General features: G+C 38.1%; 2 protein-coding genes across 2 annotated transcripts; both read right to left on the bottom strand.

Annotated features, from left to right (window-relative positions):
* Nucleotides 1-1,468: 1,468 nt before the first annotated feature.
* On the bottom strand, nt 1,469-4,059 carry LOC131648764 (probable polygalacturonase At3g15720). Its single transcript, XM_058918492.1, has 8 exons — nt 3,907-4,059; nt 3,656-3,790; nt 2,736-2,852; nt 2,418-2,625; nt 2,190-2,271; nt 1,959-2,067; nt 1,765-1,869; nt 1,469-1,684 (listed from the first exon to the last, which is right to left on the bottom strand). The coding sequence occupies exons 1-8, from the start codon at nt 4,057-4,059 to the stop codon at nt 1,469-1,471; spliced, it is 1,125 nt and encodes a 374-aa protein (XP_058774475.1).
* Nucleotides 4,060-7,210: 3,151 nt separating this feature from the next.
* Nucleotides 7,211-8,271, bottom strand: LOC131648762 (uncharacterized). The gene is made up of 3 exons (XM_058918491.1): nt 8,032-8,271; nt 7,514-7,916; nt 7,211-7,314 (listed from the first exon to the last, which is right to left on the bottom strand). Exons 1-3 carry the CDS (start codon nt 8,269-8,271, stop codon nt 7,211-7,213), a joined length of 747 nt encoding a protein of 248 aa, XP_058774474.1.
* Between the last annotated feature and the right edge of the window lie 19,509 nt (nt 8,272-27,780).

Below are 27,780 nucleotides of genomic sequence, written 5' to 3'. Positions count from 1 at the left end.
TCTACCTCACAAAAAATCAGATCCTCGAGTAAGCATAAATTAGGGCATAATGACGTAACCTAATGGTGAAAATACCTTCCTCAATGAACAGATTCTTCATCTCTGATCCCTGCACCAAATTCCTTAGAACCCCTGTGTAAGCCCTCGCGTACCTGTTTGAATCTTCCTCCTCTAAGGTCACCGTGTATGATCTTGACACAGTTGATTCTCTATTCAACATTGATGATGATGATTCCTTTCTATTCAACATAACATCAAGGAAAGAACGTTTATCAACCCACTTAGAACCACCACTCCCTCCATCTCCCCTTCTCTTATCTTTGACCTCCATGTTACCTGTTTTGTTAAAAGGATCTTTGAGATTGGCCCTGTTTTTGCTTAAGGTCTTCTTCTCCACTCTCTTGAATCTAGGCAAATTTGCGAACAGTTTCCTCCCTTCTAACACTATACTATCAAGTTTGATAGCCAACAATTTCCCATCCGTCACGTTGTAAAACCGCGCAAACCCGTACCTTCTTCCACCTTTGTCCCTTTTTGGAGGGATGACAATCTCTTCTAGCTCTCCATACTCCTTTAGTTCAAAGATCAGATCCTTTGCACTCCATTTATCCCCCAAACTCCGTGATGAAGAACGTCGTTACCACTCCTCGAACACCCTTCTTAACCCCTTTGTCCGCCACGTCCCACCTCCCCTTATTCACATTCCTTCTTTGGGCATTTCCTACTCTGTTCCATCCATCTTCCAAAACCGTCATACGCACCATATTGGCTTGCAATGAAACAGTTGCGAAAAAAGAAGGAGAAAGTTAGATCGAAACTTAGTGAAATTGCAACCAAGAAATTGCACACATGCAATAGAAGATTGGTGAGAGTTCACCACAATCTTCCTCAAAGAATTTTGCCCCACCTCTCTTTCTCTCACTATCCACTCCAGAATCTAAGTTTTAGAATGCAAAATTCAAGAGCAAATGTATAAACTATTTGTGATAGTCATAGCAGCTATAGTATTGTCAATCATGGATAAGCTTATATCTCTTAACCATTATGCATTCATCAAAGGGAGACACATATTAAATAAGGTCATGGTGGCGAATGAAATTGTGGACCTTTATAAGAAATCCAATAATGATTGTCTTGCCTTCATATTCGATTTTAAGTCTTATGATTTTGTTAGTTGGAATTCTTGGACAATATGTTGGGTAGAGTAAGGTTTAGAGATTGTTTGCATGTGTGGATAGGTGACTGTGTTCTTTGTGAACTTGGTTTACCTAGTAAATGATAGTCCTAATTAAGAGATTAACATTCATAGAATCATTTTCTCTCCAACCAAAGGATTAAGTATTGAAAATTTTTTATTGCATCAATTACAAAAAAAAAAAAATTAAACTCTTATTGGAACTTTACAAATGATAGAATCATGACATAAATTTTGAAATAAAACAACAGCCAATTATTGAAACAAATATTTTCAATTGCAATTGACATTTGGAACAGTGTGGCTAATCTTTCCATGAAAATTTTGGCAATAAGATTGAGCCTTCTTTTTAGGTTGAGAAGAAACAATATTAATTTGATCCAACACAATGTTGAAGCAGCTCTCACACTTCAAATTAATAGCTAAGTCACTTGCACAAGTTCCTTTAAACCCATAATATCTAACATCACTCACTTCCACAGCCGATTCCTAACAATTTCCACAAAATTCAAAACATAACTATCAATGTTATATTATTATATCAAATTTTAAGAATCAAATGTGTGTACCTTTGCATCTTTAACCCCATAGTGTTGGTCTATAATTATTGGATTCTCAACATTGCTAAGTTTAATTTGTTCAAAATTAATCTTCCTTGCGTAACCCGATCCGCTCTATAAATAAAAATCGATGAAGTGATGAACGATAATAATAGAAAAATATTATTTTATATTTTTCTCATACATTTAACTAATTTACTTACTGGAAATGTTTTGATTCTAGCTCCATTTGTAGTGTTAGTGAAGCTGCAATTTTGTACATGTACTTGTTCAACTGTCTCATAAGAGTTCCCTCTACCAAGACTGCCAATGCTGATCAATTGACAATTTTTTATGAGATATTTCAAATATCAAAATAATAAAATGAAATAAAGGCATAAACTACAATTAAATATTAACTTTTGAGATAAAAAAAATTAATTATAGAAAATAACCTTATTCCATGACCTGGACCACATGCCAAACGAGTAGCATTGATGAATGACGAACCGCCATTAATGGCAATACAATCATCACCTACATAAAAAAAAATATAGAATCAGACCAGATACATCAATTATAATGAATTTAAAAAATGAAATTTAATTATAATATGAAACGAAGCGAATATCTAAAAAAAACTCAATTTAAATACAAGTCGAATAGGTTAAAACTTTGATTACCTACTCGTATTGTGGAATCTTCAATTAAGATATTTTTGGAAGACGAAATGTCAAACCCGTCAGTGTTGGGACTATTACGCGGAGATTCGACATCCATTTGAGAGAATTTTGCATTGTTGCAGCCATTTATAGATATATGAGCTCCTGGACTATTAGTAATCCTCACGTTACTAACAGAAAGATCATTGCATGCATGGAAAGCCAACGCCTATACCATCAACATGAAATCAAAATAATATATATTTATTATTCAAAAATCTTAAAATCTCTATATTTTGTGACTAGATTATTTTAAAATGTATACTATACTAATCCTACCTTAGGTCTTGGGCAACTCTTGCATGGCCACCAAGTAGAACCAAAGCCATCGATTGTTCCACTTCGTGTGCCATCAATTGTGAGACTGTTTATATATTGCATCCTAATCCAATGTGACTTGTCCTTAAATGCTTTCTGAGGAGGTGCAACTATTTTTCCCTTCAACTGTAATATCAATGAGATAGTGTAAATAAATATATGCTCATGACCCACTCGATTTTAAATAGTGTTATGATTATGGCCCTTAATTATTTGACAATTTAAAATTTTAATTTTCCTTTTATATTAAAGATTTTCTGAATAAACAATATTTAATTGTTCTAAATGACCTCTATTATATTTTAGGAAAAATTGAGAATATTCTTTTAAGAAGGTTTTTTTAGTATAAGCAGAAAAAAAACGTATTTCTAATCAAAATGAGCATTACTAATTATACTACCAAATTTAGAATTGCTTTTGAACACCAAAATAATATAATGACGTATATTTAATGGCATATTTAATGACATATTTACAATATCAATAGTGAATTATACTAAATCTTTAATGACATATTTTAAATAATTAGTTTTAGCTATAATGGCTCAACAAAATATGATATACGGAGTAAAAAAAATATTTTTTTACTACATATTAGCAAATATTTCTACCGTTCTTTAAATAAATTTCATTTGGTAGCTGCAAAATAATGATGGCAAAATTTCCATTTAGCTCCTTTAACTATACTCTTACTATAATTGGTCTCTTAATTTTTTTTTGTGATCATGACCTCTTAATTTTTAAAATATTTTATTTTAATCGTTTTAGTCTAATTAGGATAGAAAATTAAAAAAAATAATTAAGGACCAATCTAAACTTAAGGGTATAATTAAGGGAGCAAAATAAATATTTCATAAATAATGAATGGATTTCATATGTACCTGAATGAGAATACTTGTGGCCTTGCAATCACCACTCAATAACAAGTTGTTCACCAAGTATAATTTTTCGGGTGGTATAAGCAGGGTTGATGCACCTTTTGCTCCACATGCACTCTTCCATGCTTTTAAAAATGCCTTCATTAATCCATTCAAAATAATAAAATACTGTTAATAGTAACTTAAATTATAAAAAATAATCAAATTTTCAATGATATATAGATATACAATAGTAGAAAAATACATATTCATACTTTTGTATCATCTGTTACTCCATCACCACGAGCACCATAATTAATCACATTGTATATATTATTGTTTGTTGGAGCTGCATTGATATTCCACCTTTCAAATAAACAAGGTGAAACAAAAACGATAATCAAAACACAAAAAATTTGAACTTTCATATTTCACTAGAGTGGAGGATATTTTGCTAGAGAATAAAAAATACTCGGAGCAAAATCTTTTGCTATAATGATTTGTGAATGGAGATAGTAGTGGTGGTGGGGTTAAATAGAATCTTATAATTAATTAAGGAATTATGGATAATAAAGTATTCAAGCAAAGTCTTTGAAAATGCTATCTCTATAATAAGCGGAGTATAATACAGGGTTAATTATATATATTTTTCTTCCTAAAAAGTTACAATTATTTATAGGGCACAAAAGATAGAGATAAATATAGAAAAGGTTAGTTAAAAATTGTGTATTGATTTTATTGAAATATTATAACTAATAATTTTATTACTTTTTTTAATATAAATTTTTTATTGGTGGGTTTATTACACTTATTTATATATTTTTATTAAATTGATTTTAGTCTAATGAAAAAAATTTACTTTTATAATGTTTGAATTTTAATTAAGAGACATTTTTTTTAATATGACGTTCACGGTAGGCATGGCAATGGGCAGGGTTTGGGCAGGGTAATATAGTACCCGTCCCCATACCCGCAGTTTAAAAAAATCCTCATACCCGAGCCCAAACCCGCGTGGGTATTAATATTCATGCTCGTACCCGTACCCTGTGGGTACCTCAATGCCCATACCCGTACCCGTTTATCCACATTTATAGTAAAATTAAATCGTTTAATTACAAAATATCATATAATTTAAGTCTTTTTAACGATATTAAAAAAAATTATGTATGTTATTGTTGAGTTAAGAAACAAATAAACACTTTTATTAAAATGTGTAATGATTTAATAGCGATATATTTTTAAAAAATTTAGAATCATGCATTTTTATATAATAATATAAATGACATTATATAAATATGTAGTGTGGGTATGGGGCGGGTTGGGTAGTAAGGTACCCGTGCCCGCACCCATACCCGCATATTTTAATGGGTAATTACCCGTGCCCGTGTCCATACCCATTTTTATGGGTATTTACCCTACCCGATATGGGGTTTTTTGTGGGTACCCACTGGGGATGGGCCAAATTGCCATCCCTAGTTCACGATCTCCCACATATTCAGAGAAGGCAACCACTATGCAAATAAGTTGGCCAACTAGGAATTAGATATTCAAGGAGATAATTGGTGGAACTTTAACGCAGACTCGGTTAAATCTGACTTTGCTCGTAATCGTTTAGATTTACCTTATTATCGTTTCTGTTAATGTGAGAGTTTCAGTTTTTGTCCCCCTCTTTTTTGTGTACTTTTTTTTAATCCACTGGTGCTGCTCCTTACACACCCTTATATAAAAAAAATCTAAGTAAAAAAAGATAAAGAATACATGATGAAACATAAAGCATGAGTAATGATAAGGAAACAATAAAAATCGGAAAAATTAAAGGCCGAAGAAAACAAATAAATAACCACTTGCAACATTAACCCAAAAAAAAAAGCCTACTCAAGGCCAAAAGAAGCACACCATACCAGAAAGAAAAAGCTAAAAGGAGGCAAACTCGACCACTTGCAAGAAATAGAGGAAGGAAGCTAGCGGCCCATAACACCCCTAAATTTGAAGGTACCCAAGTGGATCACGCTCCAAGTCAAACAAGGAGAGAGAGAGAGAGAGAGAGAGAGAGAGAGAGAGAGAGAGAGAGAGAGAGAGAGAGAGAGAGAGAGAGAATACCAGAGTGTGAGAAAGGGTCGACCTCCAAGTAAAATCAATTATCAAATTCACCTAGTGGTCAACTAATAATACCACATCAAACAATATATTGCCTAGACACCAACCTATCTTGAAGCAACTACCAAGAAAAAACCACCATTATGGAAGGCATCCAACTTGTCAGAGGAGGTTTATTATCAACTCACGCCACCAAGAAGGAAAGCTTAAAATAAGAAGAACTCACTCAATAACCTCTCTTGGGATCAAGTTGTGGACAAGTGACTCCACACACAAGAGGGGCAGGTGAATTGTGGAGTTTAAAAAAATGATAGTTTAAAAACTAAATATTATCCTTTTTTAGAGTTTAAAACATTTTCATAAAAACGTTTGAGTAATAGCAATGATAAATAAATATGCGAAAAATTGTCGTGTGTATCTTTATCTACTTAACACAAAAATGTTGCATCTTCACCAATTGACATCAATGAAGCTAAGTTGTCATCATCAAATTAAAGCGCATTATCAACAACAAACTATGATAGTCGTCTTTAGCTTTGATCACTTCTTGAATGATCTGCAAATCATGTTTTTTCACAAGTAACCACAACTAGACATCCACCTGACCCTGCTAAACCACACCACTAATGGAACAAAGAAGCTTTTCTAGGAGCTCCTATTCCCAAACCATAAGAAAACACCTCAACTCAAATTCTAAAACTCACTTATCCCCCACCTAAGCCCCCACCAACCCCACCATTAGACTCTTTTTGCTTAGAAGTAAGAAACATTCTCTCAAAGGAGACACACAACGACAAAGCCTCCCTCCCCAATATAATGCCATAACCTAGTTCTCTAACCATTCGTAACCACCTTGGAACATGACAAAGCAAACCAATCTGATGACCCATTTTAATGGTAATAACCAATAAAAAATGAAATAAATTTTACAAAATTTTAGTTTTCATAATTTGTTTCCAACAATTTGTATCTCTTTTGTTAGAATTCATTCTTCATAACAAAATAAATTTCACCCAGACATTTTCAATGACACGGGAGGTTTGTTATTTATTAAACGTGTATGAATAAGCTAAATATTGCTTACATTTTATAATTCAAATAGTAAACAATTGCTTGAACATGGTCCAAGTGAAAATTTCAAACAAACCCAAAACCTTAAATGGTTAATGGTGGCATTTAAAGTGATGCAAATAGTCAGAGGTTGAAATTTATAAACTACGAGTATTTTTTTTAAAGGCAAGAAATGATATATATATATATATATATATAAATAAGAGGGAGAACTAAGGGTTTTCCAACATTTTTACAAAAGAACCACTAACGAACAACCCCGCAAGAAGAAAAAGAAAATTACACACCAATTAAAATTATGAGAGAAATAGAATGGGATCTCTACTAAACTCATAAAAGGGATAATTGACATGGGTAATTTTCCCACAAAAAGACCACTTCCATACTAAGTTTTTTATATTCCAAATAGTATCATTGAAATTCCAATCCTCCTCCCGAAAGCACATCCCATTCCTTAATACCCATAAAGACCAAGTCGTTGCAAGCCAAACCACAACTTTCTTGCCATCCTTCACCTTTTGCGACCGAAAGAAAGAATGTCAATCCATAAAATTCGATAAACATTCATCCTCCACACTAACCACCTTACCCACCCAAAGAGCTATTTCACACCAAATCTCTTTAACCACTCTACAATCAAAAAAAAAAGTTTCCTACTTTCTACACCATACCCACACAATGTACAATAAGATTTTTCTATAGGGAAAGAAATACCTCTACGAACTAATAGCTCCTTCGTAGGAAGCTTATCAAGAAGAAGTCTCCAAGCGAACGCCTTAACTTTAAAAGGTACTTCCGCTTTCCACAAAAAATGGAAAGCCTCGTCATGTTTTCCATAAGGTCCGTAAGGTATTATGTTCCTCTCCAAGAATTCATAACAAGATGCCACCGTGAATTCCGCTCCTACACTCCCTTCCCACCACACTTCATCCTTCTCAAGCGTTTCCTTCGGCCCTAAATAATGCGATAGATTCTCCCGCAACATTATAATCCTCCCCACCAAATCCTTCTCCATCAACCTTGCTTCGGATATACCAAAATCACCCCACTCCCAATTGCCATCAATCCATCCTCCCATCGCCCCAACCGAAACCCCTTGTAAAAGAGAAGAAAGTCGCTGCCTCCAGGAAAGAATTATTATTATTTATACCAATCAACTTGCTCTTGTGAAAATTAATTCTAAGACCCGACACTAGTTCAAAATTCCTTAGAATCGCTTTAATAGCCCAAACATGCTTCCAAGACCCTTCCCCCACCATTAAAGTGTCGTCCGCAAATTGAAGGATATCCACCGAACACTCCCCTCTAATATCAAAACTAGCAAACTCCTCCATTTCAATAAATTTCCTCACCAATCCCGGTAATCCCTCCGCCGCTATGACATAAAGAAAAGGTGACAAGAGATCACCTTGTCTCAATCCTCTATAAACTTCAAACTCTTTAGTAGGGCTTCCATTGACAAGAACCGACATACTACTTTTGAAAACCAATAATTCTAAGACCCGACACTAGTTCAAAATTTCTTAGAATCGCTTTAATAGCCCAAACATGCTTCCAAGACCCTTCCCCCACCATTAAATTTAAAGTGTCGTCCGCAAATTGAAGGATGTCCACCGAACACTCCCCTCTAATATCAAAACTAGCAAACTCCCCCATTTCAATAGATTTCCTCACCAATCCCGGTAATCCCTCCGCCGCTATGACATAAAGAAAAGGTGACAAGAGATCACCTTGTCTCAATCCTCTATAAACTTCAAACTCTTTAGTAGGGCTTCCATTGACAAGAACCGACATACTACTTTTGAAAACCAATAATTCTATCCAATGCATCCATATACTACCGAAGCCCATTCTTTTTAACATGTACCTTAAGTAATTCCAACTCACCCTATCATATGCTTTCTCAAAATCAACCTTGAAAAGCATACAATTCTTCCCCTCCTTTCTTGCATAATCTACCACCTCATTTGCCACTAGGACCCCATCCAACAACTGTCTTCCCGGCACGAAAGCACTTTGGCACGGGGATACAATCAAATCTAAAGCTCCTTTTAATCTTCCCGCTAAGAGTTTGGCCACCACTTTGTACATACAACCCACCAAACAAATAGGTCGATAATTATCCAAACTCAAAGGATTAGAGGATTTGGGAATTAATGTCAAAAAAGAATATGTTACCGTTTTGGAAAGGGAAATACCGGAGTAAAAAGCCTCAAAAAAGCCACAAAGTCATCCTTAAGAATATGCCAACACTTTTTAATAAAAAGAAATGTATATCCATCCGGCCACAGACTCTTATCCCCCCCTCCCCCCACAACTCCAAATAGCTTCTCTAATCTCAATTTCCTTAAAAGGTTTTTCAATGTCAATGGAATCCTCCTCCTTAATACTTTTAACATGGATTCCCTCCAAACAAGGTCTCCTCTCATGCACCTCTACAAATTTTTTTACCAAAATGATCAACAAACGCCTCCCTTACCTCTTCCACCAAAACCGCCAAATTACCCCCCACGAGAATAGGGTCAATGTGTTTTAATCTACTTTTTTCTTTTATCACTTTGTGAAAAAAAACAACTATTATCATATCCCTCCTTCATCCACTTTAATCTAGCTTTTTGAAGAAGCATCTTCTCTTTTATCCTCATATTCCTCCATATTCGACTAGATGCCTCCTTCCTCCTCTCCAAAGTATCCGCATACAACACTCCATCTTCCATATATAAATGAGTATCGGCCAAATTTAAGTCTCTCACTCCCTCTTCCACATCCAAATCAACCCTCCCAAAAACCTCCTTACTCCACCTCCTTAATTTGTCCTTAGAAAGCCTAAGCTTTTCTTTTAAGACAAAATTTCCTCTTCCGTTAATTATCATCTTCTTCTATTCAAGTTCCACAAAAGGCAAGAAAGATTCATGAGAAAACCATTCATTATTAAATTTGAAAGGTTTAGGACCCCAATTAGAAACATCCGACATAATCCACACCGGGCTATGGTTCGAAATGTCTCTATCTCCAATAAATTGTCCTACCACTCCCCATCTACTCACCACATTATCGGCTACAAGGAAACGATCAATTCTACTCATAGACTTCCCATCACCACTATACCAAAAGAATTTCTTTCCTTTGCACGGTATATCCACCAAAGCACATTTTTGGATAAAATCTGCGAAAGATTCCAACTCCTTTTTTTTAACCACTAACGACCTCCCCATCCTCTCCCTCCTATCTTTTATAGCATTGAAATCCCCTCCCATAATCCACTCCCCGTCATTATGCTTAGCTTTTAATTCCAACAAAGTGTCCCACATCCTCTTTTTCTTAACAAAATCGCACGAAGAATATATGTTGATCAAGTAATACAAATCCCCCTTCCACACCACTTTGATGCCCAAGAACCCTTCACCTTTAAAGCTATTGAGAACTTCCATTTCTCCAACCTTCCAGAACGTAATAAGACCACCCGACATACCCATCGCATTAGAGAAAGAATAACCAATCTTCGTGTTACTCCAAAAACTCCTAGCCACCTCCTCTTTTAAAAAAGACATCTTGGACTCTTGGATCAAGAATACATCCGCATTCCCTTTTTTTATTTAGGCACTAATTCTCCTTCTCTTTAGTGCATTCATACCCCATCTTATATTGAAGCTTCCAATAATCATGATGACACCTTATTTAACTCCCTCCCTCCCTCCTTTGTTTTAACCTCCCCATTCTCCAAACACGCAATTCTTCTTTCCAAATTACCTATACCCTCCATATCTACCACACCCAATCCCAAAGTAGCCTCCATTAATCTCTCCTTAAATTTTACCGTCCATCATATTCCACAATTTCTTATTATTTATACCAATGTCAGATTCTTCTTTTTGCATCCCATAATGCACAGATTTAGAGCCACTGTCACAGGAAAATACTGCCCTTGGAAAAGAAGCATCACCGCCTAGGCTTCCTCTATGCTTGTTTTCTTTACTACACCTCCTACTACAAGATATTCTGCCTCCTCTTCCAACCTTATCCTTCAGCCACCTATACTTCATTTTTTTCAATTTTTTCTCCCCTTTCATCACTTCCCGAACCTTACCCTCTCCTACCTTGTCTAATAATAGACTGCACCCCACCACAGATTGAATCATAGAGTTTCCAGAAAGCAGCGAATTAGATTGCAAATCCTTCTTGTTCTTTAACCCCTTCGACTCCATCTCAGTCCCCCCAAACCCAGCATCTTCACTAACCTCCCTGTCCATAATTAACGTCCCCTTACCCCCATCCTTTCTTACCGTACTCTTCACCGCCCGAACAGCTTCATCGAAGCTGCTGTCAACAGACTCAAAACCCCTACTCCTTATAAGACCATCGCGACCACCACCCCGTTCCTCCCCTCCCTCTCCACGAGAAACACTGACACCAACTGAACCTATATCTTGAAGATGGCAAGGATTGATATTTGAATTAACACCGGAGAACTCCTCAATATCATCTTCCGAATTATCACCTACTGAATATTCTAACCCCACCTGTAAATCATTTGGCAAAATATCATTCGAATCCGTAGATTCGGGGCCAGGGTTCTGAGATTTAGAAATACCTGAAGAAGCCCAAGGAGAGCCATAGTTGTCCTCTCTAAGAACCAGCGGGAAGGAAGTACCGTCGATGTCCACCTTTGTGAAATCCGGAATAATCGTTTCTAATTTGACTCTAACCATGATACGAGCCACGTCGAAGCAATTGCCTTTAGATGTACGTTCATCAATACATATGAATTCTCCCAAAGATCCTCCCAGTGCCACAAAAAAAATCTGAGTTCCAAACGTGAGGCGGCGTTCCGAAAACTCTAATCCACACTACCCTTAATTCATCTCTATCCGCCTCCCTCCATCTCCTGATATCCACAAACCAATCTTTCCACCAGGATTCACCCTCACCAATCAAATCTTCAATGAAGTCGTGTTCCCTTTCTTCCAGCAAACAAACGTTTCCTCCCAAGGGCGAAACCTTGATCGCGAACAATCCCTCCATGTCAAAATGAGTTTGGATATTGTAAGCCGACCCCGTAATTTTAACCATGCCCACATATGCCTTACTGAAACGCATCCTGTCTTCCCCTTTTGAAGAAAAAAATCAAAGAACTTGCCAAATTTTGACTACTCCCTGCACTAACATTAACCTGTTTTACAGCTTCAACATAGCTCCTTCCTACTTTTCTCCCAACAGAGCCTCCAAACACCCCTTTATACAACTCTGCAGGACGAAACATACTTGGCCCACGTCTACCTTCCTCCTCAAAACCCCTTTTCGCCCCACCCAAGACTTCCCCTCTAACAAATTTTAGCTGATTTGCATGAATTTTATTACCTGCAATTTGAACATTATCCAACCGAACCCCAAGCATCCTTACGTCCTCAACCTCTTTGAATCTAGCGAAGCCAAAACGTCTGCCCCTGTTGTTTCTTCTCGGCGAGATTGCGACTTCCACCACTTTTTCGATACACCCAAACAATTCGAAGAGGTCCTTTGCCGACGAGAAATCCGGAAATTGTGAGATGTATAAAAAAGACACCTCTTCCCCTTCTTCACAATGGTTGCGGTTTCTCCCACCTGCAGGAAAGACGTCCCATTTGGATTGATGAAACTCGGCCCTTTGTTTGTACGAAACTCTTCTCCACTCTCCTTCCCCGAAATCCCTTTGCCTTCTGCTCATCTGAAGAGAAGACACGAGGAACCCTAACCCCCCTTCTAGAGAGAGGTAATTTATATAAAGGGAAGGTGTAAGGCACCCTTTGCATCCATGGTTGTCCATGGGCTCTTAATTGCTTTGCTCTTTAGTTTTGAAACCAAAAGTTTAGAAATGTAGAAGAAGAAGAAACAAGGACTTTAGCTCGTAAATGAGCGTAGCCTCGTGAGTTTTTTAGAAAAGAGTAGAAAAAGAAGTTTTAAATCAGAGCATGCAATTAAGGGCAAATTACCTGGCTAGATGAAAAATGTTATTTTAGCCTTTCAGGGCTATCCATACCATAGGAGGGTAGGGAAGTCCTTTTATTTGGAGGTTAAAGGGTCGTCGAATCATCATTCGCCACAAGAATGTCCCTGCCATAGAGGGGCAGCTAGTCTAAGGGAAGGATTAGAATAGCCATTGTTTTTTAGGCAACCAGAGGACACCTCAGCATTTCGCAGGCAACTTCGAGGGACAAGATCATATTAGCGAATCGAAGGCAGCATCATTAGGGACTTATGATCTGAAAAAACCGAGGGCAACATTGCTGAGGTATCCTCGTATTCGAGGGACTTGGCTATTCTGCACTGAAAAACACAAGGCAACAAGGCAACAGGCAACAAGAGAGGTTACTATAAAAGGTGTGTGGGTGCAACAATCACGTGACCAGAATCAGTTATATTATCTTGTAATTAGGTGATTCTAGATTCAGTTCGAGGTTATCACTCCCTAGGATTACTAACCACGCAGTTAATATAAACAGTGTTAAGTGCCTTCAAGGCCAAGCAATACAAACCAGAAGCAGTTACATGATAAACCAAGGGGAAGGGGAAAAAGCAATAATAAAACCCCAACAGAGCGGTAGGTCTGACGTAAGTAATAATTTAAAAGAAAGAAATTAAAATAAATTAGGTTTTAGGGTTACCGACTAATCGAGCTTTGATCGGCTGACTAACCCTGAACATTGGAAAAAGAAAAATAAACAGAAGGGGTGAGTGTAGGGATAGTTTATTGGCATTTGAAGATAAACCCTAATTTTAATTTAGAAGGCAAAACAAATAAATGAATAACTAAATAATAATAAAATTAGGGACTTAGCTTTTGATCTGATATGGCGCGTAGTCGGACGAACCCTGATGGTAACCCTGAAAAACTGCACAAAGAAAAAGGGCAAAGATTTAGTGAAGGCATAATCTTCGTAAACCCTGATTAGGGTACGAATTAACTATGATTAATAGAATAAATAAAATCAATTTAATTAATTATTGGTTTTCAACCTAATTAATTAAATCGGTGAAAAGAGGGTTTCGATTAAATACCTAACCCTAATATTTATTTTTAATCAATGATTAAAAATCGAATAAAATTAAACAAATAATTTAATCAAATTAAGCTAACTTAAAATAATTAAAAATCAAATTATTAAAATAAGCAAATATTTTACTTATTATAATTTTTTTATGAAAAAAATAATTTTTGAAGAAGAGCTTTATTTTGTAAAGAATTTTTAAGGATATATATATATATATATATATATATATATATATATATATATATATATATATATATATATAAAAAATAAATATACAAAATATATATATATATATATAATAAAATAAAAAACACAAGTTTATATAATTAAAAAAAATTAGAAAACTTAACTTTTGATTCAGTGCGGCGAGGCCTGGAAGGTTTACGGTGAGCCTCCATCATAGCGTGCATTGGATCTGATCCTGGAGAGATCCTATGGTTAAGCATTGCAGGCGCATGGTGAGTGTGAGAGGGCCAGATGCGCTGGATCCATGATCAAATGACTTGAAAAATAAAATTGTATATCCTGAGGATCGAGCCCAGGTTCCTTCGCCTGTTAATGCCAAAACGCCTTTGCCATCTGTGCTGGAATTACTAAGTGATAATATAACACAGCGAAATAATTATAATAAAATACAATTAAGGAAATTCAAACAAATTGAAACTCGCGCCCAACTTCGTCGTCTCCTTCGTGGAGATTTGTTAAAGTGCAGAGTTTTTAGCCACGGTTTTGCTACGATGCTGAACGTAGCTAGAACACCTGTGCATACAAAACTCATGAAAAACATCAAATAATAACGATTAAGGTCACGATTCAACTCTAAATCTTAATATGAACACGCTGGTGGCCTCGATTTGGATCAATTTCGCCTGTATTGAAATATCCCAAATTTGAAGCTTTAAGACCTAATAATGGCAGATCACAACACCTGTGTCCAAACTCAGATTAAATGGTGCCAATAGCTTCGAAACTTCACCACAAACACATATATGTATTCAAACCATAATTATAATGCAAGAAAAACAGAATTGAATGCAAAATCAAAAGGCTCAAATCGTGAATGTATATGCTTTGATTTTGAGTGCTTTAGGCCTTAATAACGATTGGGACGGCTTCCTGGAACTCCAAGGATCGTTATTGAACCTTCAAAAGCCTTTGAATTCTTCTCTAAGCCTGAAACCGATTTGGATTTTTTCTTGCACTTGTTGGGATTTTTTATGACTTCCTGGGCAGCAAAACCTTCTGAAAAATCCTCCCTTGTATCTTGAACGAATATGCCTTTATATGTGTTGAGATTAGGGCAACAATTTTGAGTTGAATCTCTTTGAATCCAAGATTGGAACTTTGGTTGAAAATTGATTTTCAAAGTTTCTAAATTTGAGCCAAATCCAATATTTTCCAACCAATTAGCTCTTGCACGAATTTGATATCAATTAGTACATATTTTGATAATTGGTTATGATTAAAATCAAAACCAAATCAATTTTTCTTGTATCTTTCCAATTATATGATTTATATTGTATTTTTCATGAATTAAATTCAATAAAAAAATCCAATATTAATCAATAAATCGTGGGAAATGAATTTAGGGCCTTGGATATCATAAGGATGAAGATTGGGCCAAGAAATATTGGGTCCCTTTGCAAGAAAATCTAATTTGAAGCCTTTTATTCAACATTTTTCTCCTTAAAATCGCCCAACTTTGACAAGGCATATCTCCATCAATTTTTAAGATATGGAGGAGTTCTAGAACTTTTTGAAAACCTCAAGATGTCCTCTACAAGAAACTTTCAAAGATTTTTTCCATTTGAAGAATTTATCTTGATGATATTGGCTTTGACAAAAAACTGCTTTTGGTTGATTATCAAAAAGGACCTATAATCTTTTGATCCATATCTCTCAAATGAAGCATTTTTAGACTTGGCTTGTGAGAGACAAAGTTGTAGATAATTCAATTTCCTTCAAAATGAGCTTTGGATGGGAAATTTATGATGTTCCATGTGGGAGTTATGGATGGTCAAAGTTCAGTTGACTTTCTCCTATGAAAACCTAATTTAGAAACTTTTGGAATTGTTGATTTCTGATCTTTCCTTGATGAAACATGCTCAATCCTTGATCAAATGGTGAATGATACTTCAAAATAAGGTTGTTGACAAAAATCAGGAGTTTTGACTATACTTTGACCACGGTTGACTTTTAGGTCCAACTAGTCGACTGTTGACTTTCTGAGCAATTGAGTGGTCAATCCCTTGAGTCAGAGCCTGAATTTTGTCATAGAGGTAGTTTGAAACATCATAAGCCATATGAGATGCCTTGGAGCCTTTGGTTCATTGATTTTCTTCAAGAAGCCACAAACCCTAGTTTCTTGAGCCTTTGTTTAGGAGGGATGTCTTTGAGTTTTGAACTTTGATAGGAGTTTGATTTAAGAGAAATAAGATGGGCAAATTTTGGGGTATGACAGCTGCCCCTGTTCAATCTTCTTATACCTGAGGATGTAGATTGGCTTGTGTGCCTGTCGAAATCTGAAGGTAGAAGAGGATTGAACACTAGAGTACCCAGGAATTTGCCCTGGCCGAGATAGGGTCTTTTTGCAGGAGATGGGCTTAAAGATGCCATCCAGGCAGAGTATTATTGGAGATGGGATTAAAGATTCCATCCAGCTTGATAGACTTGAGAGTCAGAATATGTCGTACGTTAGATCGTATCTGAAGGATATACTTAGGATGAGTCATACGTTAGACTATATCTGAACTTGAAGTGTTTGATTGTTAGTCGTGTCAATTCCGTTCGTAGTAACTGAATTAGACTTTGGGAAAATTGATCGTGTCCACACCGTTCGTGATGATGGAATTAGATCTTTGAGAGTTGGTCGTGTCAGTATCGTTCGTAGTAACTGAATTAGATCTTGGAGAGATGATCGTGTCTACACCGTTCGTGGTGATAGAACTAGATTCTTGGAAATAGAATACCAGAACGGGTCATACATTAGACCATGTGTGATAGAAGACGTCAGAACGAGTCATACGTTAGACCATATATATTGGAACGAGTCGTATATTAGACCATATCTGTTGAAGGATGTCAGAACGAGTCATTCATTAAACCATATCTGAAGAGGAATATCAGAACGAGCCATACATTAGACCATATCTGATGAAGGATGTCAGAATGAGTTATTCATTAAACCATGTCTGAAGAGGAATACCAGAACGAATCATACATTGGATCATATCTGATGAAGGATGTCGGAACGAGTTATTCATTAAACCATATCTGAGGAAGGATGTCAGAACGAGTTATTCATTAAACCATATCTGACGAAGGATGCCAGAACGAGTTATTCATTAAACCATATCTGACGAAGGATGCCAGAACGAATCATACATTGGATCATATCTGATTGGAAGACGCCAGAACGAGTCGTGCATTAGACCATATCTGTAGGAAAATGCCAGAACGAGTCATACATTAGACCATATCTGACTTAGAATACCGGAACGAGTCATACATTAGACCATATCTGATAGAGAATGCTTGCTCGTTAGAGTTGATAAGTTATTTGATGAAGTTTTGGAATGTAAAAAGGCTTGTCATAATGAATCTTCAGCTCGATTATATCTGAGAGGAATGCTTGTCGAGGCGGAACCTGAAAACAAAGTTAGAAATATGAAATGTCATGATGCATGTATTATATGACGAGTCTCTCCAAATAAATGAGAAACCCGTATGTTTATCATGAAGTAATGTATGCATTGTAAGAATATGTATGTGATGTATATGATGTATGACTGATGTTGTTCTGAGAAAATAAATCTCCGTATCATTGTGACTTGGATATTTGATATTGTTTTGAAGATGTGTAGCTGGGGATTTATGATTTATGCTTGGGGATGAGAGTCATTTGAATGATTGATCTTGATGTACCCTGACTTGGGATAAGAGAGGTGAATGACCTTGTTTGGAGAAGAGAATAGTATTGGAGAATCGGCAGTGTCGAAGATGTAAACTCAGTTGATGAACTAAGTCTTTGTTATGACGAGAACTTTTGAAAGTATCTTCTTAATGATTACTCTTTGGGGGTATGATCTTGTGTAACCGATTTTGTAGGAAGATATGGATGTCTTAAACGTTGCCCCCCAGTGGTTATAGCACTTGCCATTCTTGGACTCGCATTGATTGGAACACCAGTGAGTATTGATTGAAGTGTTGAATATGCCTTGTATAGCTTTGCCCCAGCTATTAGGGAATTTTGAAGAGATTCGCCTCGCGAGGACCTTATGAGATGTGTACTATGGGTGACATGCCCCTAGTACTTAGTATGATGCCCCTGACTGATCGAGAACTAGTTTGAAGTCCACTTGGGATGTATGCCCTTGACTGTCTAGCATTTTGAGAGAGTCTCGGAATCTTGACTTGATTGCCCCACATGGACTGGGCAAAGTGTGTCATGCCCTTTGCATACGTAGGAGACATTGCTTCTTGGAGTAATCTTTGTTGGTCGGGATAACTTTGAGTCTTTAATCATACCCTGTGCAAATTCTTTCTGATGCTAACATTTGAAATTATGTAGCAGAATACGTTTAATAATGAATTCATGAGATGCAATGCATAAGTCTGTCTTGAGTTTTTGAAAAACATTAAAACAAGAGATGTAAAAACGTGATGTTTATAAAAACGTGATGTTTGTAAAAACAGGATATCAACTCAGCATTTATGGCAAATCTTAAGGAGTTAGGATACCTTTTTGGTGACAGTATGCTTTCGAACTAACCATGCTTCAATTAGGACTTTCAATGGTTGAAATGTGGCTTGGTTCACGGTTTAAGAAACAAAGGATAAAGGCTCAAAGTTTATTTGTACCCATCCCCATCTTCATGATGTTCTTCGATCCTATGCCCAGTTAACTTTGCATTTAAATTCTAGCAGAATTTAAAGTCATAACATTGAAATTTGATGACGGTTAGAGCACCGGAACTTTTACTGGACAGACAGTCATCCTTTCTGGTAATACGTTCTTTCTGTCGAGGATTTATAGTGACCTCTTTTGAAATGTTTTCTTTTGCAGAGGATTTTTAGCAACCTCCTTTTTGACTTTGTTATCCCTAACTTTTGCCTGAACTGTTTATTTTGAGATTACAGTCAGCGGGATATTTCGATTTTTGATAAGTCTCCTTCATAGGTTTTGACTTAACATCTTTTTCTTTTTGGATGACATTGACTACCTGTCTTAATGGTTGCGGGAATCCATCATTATTTTTATAAACAACAACTAGTACAATTGAGTTAACTGAGTAACTACCCTGCCTCAGGTTATGATTAAGGGTTTAATTTGTATGGGAAAGAAATTCTACTTCTTCGGCTCAAAAGGGGTTGACGAGGGATTAACATCCTTATATCTCCACGGTTTAGGAATTGAAACAATGCCTGTACATCATCAACATAGTCCGTTCAAAAGCATACTGCATGAGGTTGCGGTATCATTTTCGTCATTCTCCCTCACAAGGCTTACAGCTTAGCAGGAGTTGAATATCACAAAACATATGCAAAGTAAAGACATAATTTAAAATAAGTGATAGCGAAATAATTTATTCAAGACAAACATATGCAATGCACTGATGATGATTATTAAAACAGATAATGTTTATCATAAGTCGAATGTTTAAACAAACAGAAGAAGAAATTGCAACTGAAAGTAAAACTAATGATCTTAAAGTCCACCCTTCTAGCCATCCACAGTATTAGCACTCTTGTTGTGATTAGGCATGGTTGCAGGAGAGTCGAACTCGATTTCTCCAGCGTCGATCATATCCTGGATCTTGTTCTTCAATGGCCAACAATCATTAGTGTCATGTCCAATGTTGTCAGAGTGATAAGCGCGTATTGCATTAGGATTATATTGATGAGATGCAGTATTAGGCTTCAGAGGAGGATCCTTTAAAGTAATTAACCCTGCTTTCAGCAACTATTGTAACGCTTCAGCCAAAGTTATGTTGATCTTTGTAAATTGTCTTTTAGATGCGCCTTGTTTACGCTGGTTTCCCTTTTATCGTACCAGCGCTTGATTAGAGGCCAAGACTGCTCCCATGGTATTGGATTTATTCCTCTCATTGTGCGCCTTCTTTGTAGTATTAGAATATGTAGTCACTTGAATTTTACCGCTTCGCATACTGCTTTCAACACGTTCCCCAGTCAGTATGAGGTCAGTGAAGCCAGATGAGGAACTTCCCAGTAAGTGGCTGTAGAAAGGGCCTGTTAGTGTACTCATGAACATGTCAGTTAACTCTCGGTCAGTCAAGGGAGGTTGAACTCTGCCTGCCAGGTCTCTCCACTTTTGAGCATACTCCTTGAAACTTTCCTTCGGCCCTAGAGACATACTTTGTAGTTGCATGAGGGTTGGCGCAAGTTCAGCATTATATTGGTATTGCACATAGAAAGAAGTTGCCAAATCTTCCCATGTATGGATGTTGGTACCCTCCAGTTGATAGTACCATTCGAGTTGTGTTCCAGATAAGCTTTCTTGAAAGAAATGGATCCAGAGCTTCTTATCAGCAGTATGAGGCTGAATCTTCCTTACATAAGACCTCAAGTGTAATTTAGGACAGGAGACTCCATCATACTTAGCAAAGGTCGGAGTTTTGAATTTTGGGGGAATAACAACCCCTGAGATAAGTCCTAATTCTTCAAAGTCTAGCCCGGGTACCTTTTGAATTTCCATGGCTTTCATACGTTCTTCCAACAACTTGTATTTGTCATCAGGATGTTCATCCTCATGGTGATAGTCCTCTTCTTCTTCCTTTTAGTCAGCATGGCTTTCAGCTCTTCTTGCCCCTTGGACAAATTCAGAATCAAGGCTTGGAACTCAACCTTTTGAGCTTGGAGATCCTTAACTGATTGTTCGAGATTCATGATGCTGAAATAAACAGCGAGGAAGGATGAGAGACCTATCGTAAGAAAACCTGTTATGCGATGTTATGAATGTGAATGCAATGTTTTTCAAGGATCTTTAGGAATCTAGTTAGCAACATTAGAAATTAACCGGTCGCAACTTCGTCTGTGAAGATGACCAAATTTGTGACTCGTCGCCGCGAGAATCGTCTCGATCCGATAAGCGATGAAGAAAATACGCGCGTTTGAATGACGAGAAACATCGGTTCATCTGGCGCGACTGTGTAAAATTTTGTGCGTACCGCTCAAAGAACTCGATAAAACTCCATCTTCGGCTCAAAATCTGAACAAGCATGTGTGACGAAGAATCAGAGCTAACGAAATTTCAGAGAAAATGCCGCCGGAATGGACTTCATACGATAAAAATCGAAGGAGTTATGAATTTTTGAACTCGACGCGACATACTCGAAAACACACTTTTAACCGAAACGACGCGATGATCCTTAAAATTCTGGTAATTTTCCGTGCATAGTTGGCCTTCGGTCCGAACATATGAAATCTTGGTAATGATGGTACGGAGCTCCAGTTAAATTTTCAAGCGAATCCGACGAGCGGATTAGGAGATATGAATTTTCCGAGGTCCGAAACCCTACATTCAGCACTATTTTTCACTGCGAAACCTCAAGTAATTTGCAGATTTGGCAACCTTCCTCAAAGAATTGGCTTCCGAGCCTAACATGAAAGTTGTAGATATCATCAAAACAGTTGGGATAGCGCAGGAACTTAGCTCATATCACCTTCCAAATCAGACTTATGAATTTTCTCGTACTTTCATTGTTTGAACCATATTTCACACCGCACTTCCTTAACACCTCAAGAACTCTTTATTATTTTTCTTCAATTTTTGAATGACGAAATAAACGTCATTATTAACTTACAGCTCAAATAAAGAGGGCAAATTTTGGGGTGCAACAGCTGCCCCTATTCAAACTTCTTGAACCTGACGAGTGAGAAACGAAAGTTTCGAACCGTTGAGGTGGAAGGAGATTGAATACCAGAATGAACTCGAAAATTTGCACTCTTGATCAATAGAAGATTACATCTTGGAATGAAGGAATGTACCACCCCGCAAGTAGGGAGAAAAAACTTCAATTGATCTGGGCATCGAGAATAAGTAAGCCTTCATCTGATCTGACAATTTCAGGGAGAGGGAGACAAACTTCTTCTGATTTAAACATCAGGATGAGCGCCTGTAATGATTAGGCGAGTTGCTCTCTGGGAGACATTGGAATATGGATAACTTTCCTGCAGTAGAAACAGATATGATATGCTTTATGCATGATGCATGTATGAATGTATATGGAATAACGCTCCCAAGAGGGAAGGCGCTATACGCTTAGAAAATGCAATGCGAATGATGCATGATTCGAGCGTTGCTTGGGGAAACAACGGAGAAGCACTGAATTACTGAAGCAGTCCTAGAGAGAGTACGGAACTCTGTGGGGAGGACAAGATGAGTGACCAGAAGTCACAAACTGCGAGCTGGCGAAGATGGATCAGAAATCTGCTGGAGACGATCAAATCTGGATGCGAGCTCTATTTGGGAATAAATCCTGTTTGGGGATATGAACATCCCGATTGACTGCTTGGGGAATACCTCGACACACTGGGGATGAGGATATAAGAGCAAGTCAGGGAGATAACTCTGGTGAGGAGTGACCAACTTGCTTGTATATGACGCATTCCGCTGGGGAAGTCTTAGATGAGAACAGATCCTGCTGAGGATGCAAATAACTCTTTGCTGAGGGAAGAAGCTCAGTGGGGAAGATGAATACTTCTGCAAAGTGAGCTGCTGGGGATATGAGAGATCCGCTGGGGATAAGGAACTTAGCATAAGAACCTTTTGTTAAGACAATTCCACTGGGGAACAAGATGACTCTCCTGAGGAAAACAGGTCAATCTGTTGGAGAGAAAAGCGCTCTACTGGGGAAAATGAGACATTCGGGCAAGGAACCTCATTAAGAGCTTGCTGGGGAATCAGATACCATTCAATCATGATTCAACTGGGGAGAAGACATTCCACCGGGAACAAGACTTCTGTAGCATGGAGAATGCATCAAGATGTGCTTTACTGAGGATATGAGAATCTTGGAACAAAGAAAGTCTCATCTGAATGTAATCCGCTGGGGAATGAGAATCTCTCGTTAGGAAGCACTCGTCTGGGGAGTGAGCATCTCTCATGGCTAGGTCCGCCAACATGCTGATACGAAACGCTTGCAAGGATGTACCTGCGAGACAAACAAATGAAAATGCCCCAGGATATAGAATGGTGTCTTTCACCGGGTCTCCTCACATGGCAGAGAACGGTAATGCTCACCCACAATGGGCAAATGCAAGAGCAAACAGATTGTCAGACATCTTAGCTTTGAAACTTTCCATACAGGCAATGGATTCAATGAGCTGATAGGCAAGCAATGATTAGAACACCAAACATGTATCGGCCAGAGTATCAAACAGACATTGATTTTCCAAGAGAGTGCCACCAGGAAGTGGGCTAAAGGGTCAAGCAAGTGTTGACTTCAAAGGGACCAAACAGGCATTGGCTTTCATAGTGTTCTGCATATTCATATTGATTGTAAAAATGCCAACAAGTAATGGGCTTACAGACACATTGAGGTGTATATGACAACTATCCGCAATTGTTGGAAATCCGCGACGCGAGGGTCGAAAAGACAACGAATGGTTGTAAACTCACGACTCGAGGGTCAGAGAGCAAATGAAAGATTAGAAACTCGCGACTCGAGGGTCGGAAAGGAATCAAACACATGACGCGAGGGTCGGACCGGAGATAAACTCACGACACGAGGGTCGGCAAGGAGATAAACTCACGACACGAGGGTCGGAAAGGAGGTAAACTCACGACTCAAGGGTCGAAAAGGTAATAAACTCACGACGCGAGGGTCGGAAAGGTCATAAACTCACGACTCGAGGGTCGGAACGGAGATAAACTCACGACTCGAGGGTCGGAAAGGAGATAAACTCACGACTCGAGGGTCGGAAAGGAGATAAACTCACGACTCGAGGGTCGGAAAGGAGGTAAACTCACGACTCGAGGGTCGGAAAGGAGGTAAACTCACGACTCGAGGGTCGGAAAGGAGGTAAACTCACGACGCGAGGGTCGGAAAGCAAAGAACTCACAACACGAGGGTTGGAAACCCACGACTCGAGGGTCGGAAAGGAGATAAACTCATGACACGAGGTTCGGAAAGGAATCAAACTCACGACTCGAGGGTCAGAAAGGAATCAAACTCACGACACGAGGGTCGGAAAGGAATCAAACTCACGACTCGAGAGTCGGAAAGGAATCAAACTCACGACACGAGGGTCGGAAAACTCACAACTCGAGGGTCGGAAAACTCATGACTCGAGGGTCGGAAAGCAAAGGACTCACAACACAAGGGTTGGAAAGGAGATAAACTCACGACACGAGGGTCGGAAAGGAAAGGACTCACAACACGAGGGTTGGAAACTCACGACTCGAGGGTCGGAAAGCAAAGGACTCACAACATGAGGGTTGTAAACTCACCACTCGAGGGTCGGAAAGCAAAGGACTTCGATGTCCATATAACAGGACTCTGGTTGAAGGATACCGATAACCAACGGTTGCAACCTCTAGAAGGGTTTTGAAAATCATACTGAAATGCAAAGAGATGCCACTAAAGATTGGACTTTCAGCTTCAGACCATTGAGGATGACGACCCTGATGGTTCTCAAGTTCATAAGTTGTTTAGCTCACACCTGAACTTTAAACTGAACACCTCCTGACGAGAATAAAATGCCAATGCATAGTGTCTTGCCCAGCCTGTAGGGACTTTGGAGAGATTCATCTTGTAAGGATCTTCTGACATCTGTTCATATCAAACTGACTTGCCCCAGTATCAAGAATTTCGGCACCATGCCCCTGCCTGACTTGTATTATAGGTAGCTTTAGCTACGCTTGGGTGAATGCCCCTGATTGCTTAGCGTTTTGAGAGATTCTTCGAATCTTGACCTGATTGGCTCAGATTGATTGAAAACTTACTCAATAGAGTAATCAAACGCTTTTGTGCCCCTGAGGGTGATCGAACTTTGAAATACTGCTGCCTCTGCTCAACGGAGTTCTGAAGACAACTCGTCCTTCGGGAGGATACAACTTTTCATTTGAAGTTCATGATGGAAACTTTCTTGATGTTAAGCACTTGTTCACATGCAAAGAATGTTTATTATGAGAAATATAATTCTAATGCAAAGAGTATGTTTGTCTTGAAGTTTAAAGAAACTTTTTGAAAGGATGCCGTAACATCGAGTTTTTTGTGAAATAAAGAAAAGGTGGTGCGATACCAACTCAAGCGTTTAGCGGATCTCCTAGGAGTCAGCTTACCGTATTCTCGTTACAATATGCCTTCGAATTAACCCCGCTTCAATTATGACTTTTAAGGGTTGTAACGTGGTCAGGTTCACGGTTTAAGAAAAAGAGATTTTTAGGCTCAAATTATTTAGTGCCCACCCCCTTCGTGATGTTCTCCAGTCCTAAGTTCAGTTAACTTGACACGAGCATTCATCTTTCAAGAGGAGTTTGGAATGATTGAGGAATCAATGAGGTGTTCGGACACGGCAGTCACTTTACCTTTCATTTTGGTGTCTGATCACACGACTTTGTTCTTTTGATGAGGATTATTATTTTGTAATCCTTGTTTTTCGCTTTTACTTTGCTTTTTTTTTGTTTCCCTAACTTTTGCCTGGACAAATTCTTTTGAATTTTGATATGGAAGTCCAGCAGGATGCCCTAACTTTTGCCTAAGTCACATGTTTTTAAGTTGTGGACTTAGCGGGCTTTTTCTTTTTTTCATTCTTTTTTTCTTTTTTTTTTCTTTTCTTCTTTTTTTTTTCTTCTTCTTTTTTTTTTTTAACAAGTCGTCTGATCCTGAATCTCAGATTTGTTGGAAGTTATTGTGACTGCCTGAGTCTTTGATTGATGAAGAATTACCATTGTGGTATCGTCATATTTTGACCTCTTGATGTGAGGGATAAACCACAGGGGCTTTGATGTTGGTCTCGATCTCCTGATGTGAGGGATAAATTTGATGTCTCAACCTCCTGAGGTGAGGGATAACCGTTGTGGATTTGACTTTCCTCAACCTTTTGAAAGATAACCATTATTGTATCTTTAGATGTGTGCTCCTGATGAATTTTGAATGCTCGATCAGGTTAACTGCATACTACCCTGCCCTGGGTTAAATGTGAGGGTTTTTTCGTATAGAAAAGAAACTCCTACTTCGAAGGCTCAGAGGGGTTAACAAGGGTTTCACTCCCTTATATCTCCAGTGTTTGGGAATTTGAAACAATGCCTGTACATCATCAACAGGGTTCTACTCAAAAGCATACCATTTGAGGTTCTTGGTATTATGTTCATCATTCTCCCTTCAGAGTTATCATGCTTTATGTAGCAAGAGTTAAGTATCACAAAAGGCATAGAAAAACATATAAGAGCAAAAGCGAATGGATTTTTTCAAGACAAACATATCCAATGCATTATTATTATAGTTCAAAAACAAACAAGTTTTACATACAACAGTATTGAACAAAACAAGAAAGCATAAACATGAACATGCATGGTGAATTAAGAATTGCCAATGTTGAGGAGACCCTCTCCGTATGGACTTATTGCTTCTGAAGATCCATTGCGTCAAAGGAGAACTTCAATTTTATCCTACAAGAGTGCATGTGATAGCCTCGGTGTCAATTAGGTCTTGTACCTTGTCTCTGAATGACTGTCACCCTTCAATCAGATAATCAAGTGCCCCAAAGTGGAAAACACACCAAGCACTAGCATATGTTCTTGTAGAACACTTCAGATTACTTCCTGGAAGAAGATTTTGGTAAAGTCATACAGAAGTTGTAAGTGCTCAACTTTAGGGATTTGAGTTGTGCCAGTGGTGCAAACTCAAGAACACGGAGTCTTGCTTATCCCTCGGTCGGGAGCCCTAAATAAAGCTGCTGAAACAGAAAACACCATCATGAATGGAGGAAACTTGTATTACTATCAGCGAACAACAATAACCTCTGACGCTTGGCTATCAAAGTCATTACTTAGAACACACAACAATTGTTGTGAAGGAAACCTCTGGCAGTACCAATTGCAAGTGATTCTCATGAGTTACTTCCTCGAGGAAGAACAAACATTCTACTTGCAGCAGATGAAATGGGATTGGCCAGTAGAAACCATTATGAATAAACTCAAACATCTTTGTATCAAGCATGTCATGGTCTCTTTGTAACGCAACACCTTGTAAGTCTTGACATTATGATCAAGTGCCCCAATAATGGAAAACACCGAGTATTATCATCGAAATCAGGAGAGCAGTCTGTGGTGAGAAAGACCTAAAGCAACGAATCTTAACCGATTGAAATTCCATCAACCAGGAAAGCAACTGACCACTATGCATTAGGATTACATCATCTTGTTCCTCATATTCTTTTTCTCTTTCTACTGACAAGCAAAGGCTACTGAATAGGAAACTCCAGGAGAGGAGGTGACTCGGGATGTGAAACAGATCCTTGAGAATGAGAGGTGTGCCCTAGCAGATCACTCTTAATTACTGTTTGGAGGAAGATTCTGGCGAGGTCACACGGAATTTGTAATGCTTTAGGGATTCGAGCAATGCAAATGGTGCAAGCTCAAGACAGAATAGTCTTGCTTATCCCTCGGTCGGGAGCCCCAAGCAACTTCAAAGACTTGTAGATACTAACATCACGACCATGTGCCCCAGAATAGAACTTGCACCTAGTGTCATCGTCATCAAGCAGAGGATTTGTAGACATCAACACCGTACGGAGCTTAACTAGTTGGAAATAAAGCAAGCATGGAAGCAAATGAGCATAAGACATGAGAATCATATAGATTTGTCTTTCGATCCTCTTTTATCTTTTTGCTAAGAACATACCCCTTGAATTCGCGAAAGAAAAAGAGATTAGCCGTTGACGAGGAACTTCAGAAACCGCAAGGTTGTGGAAGAGATCCACGAAGTG

The sequence above is a fragment of the Vicia villosa genome, linkage group LG2 (genome assembly GCF_029867415.1).
Source record: "Vicia villosa cultivar HV-30 ecotype Madison, WI linkage group LG2, Vvil1.0, whole genome shotgun sequence".
Taxonomy (NCBI): Eukaryota; Viridiplantae; Streptophyta; class Magnoliopsida; order Fabales; family Fabaceae; genus Vicia; species Vicia villosa.
This window is presented reverse-complemented; position numbering and strand designations above follow the sequence as displayed.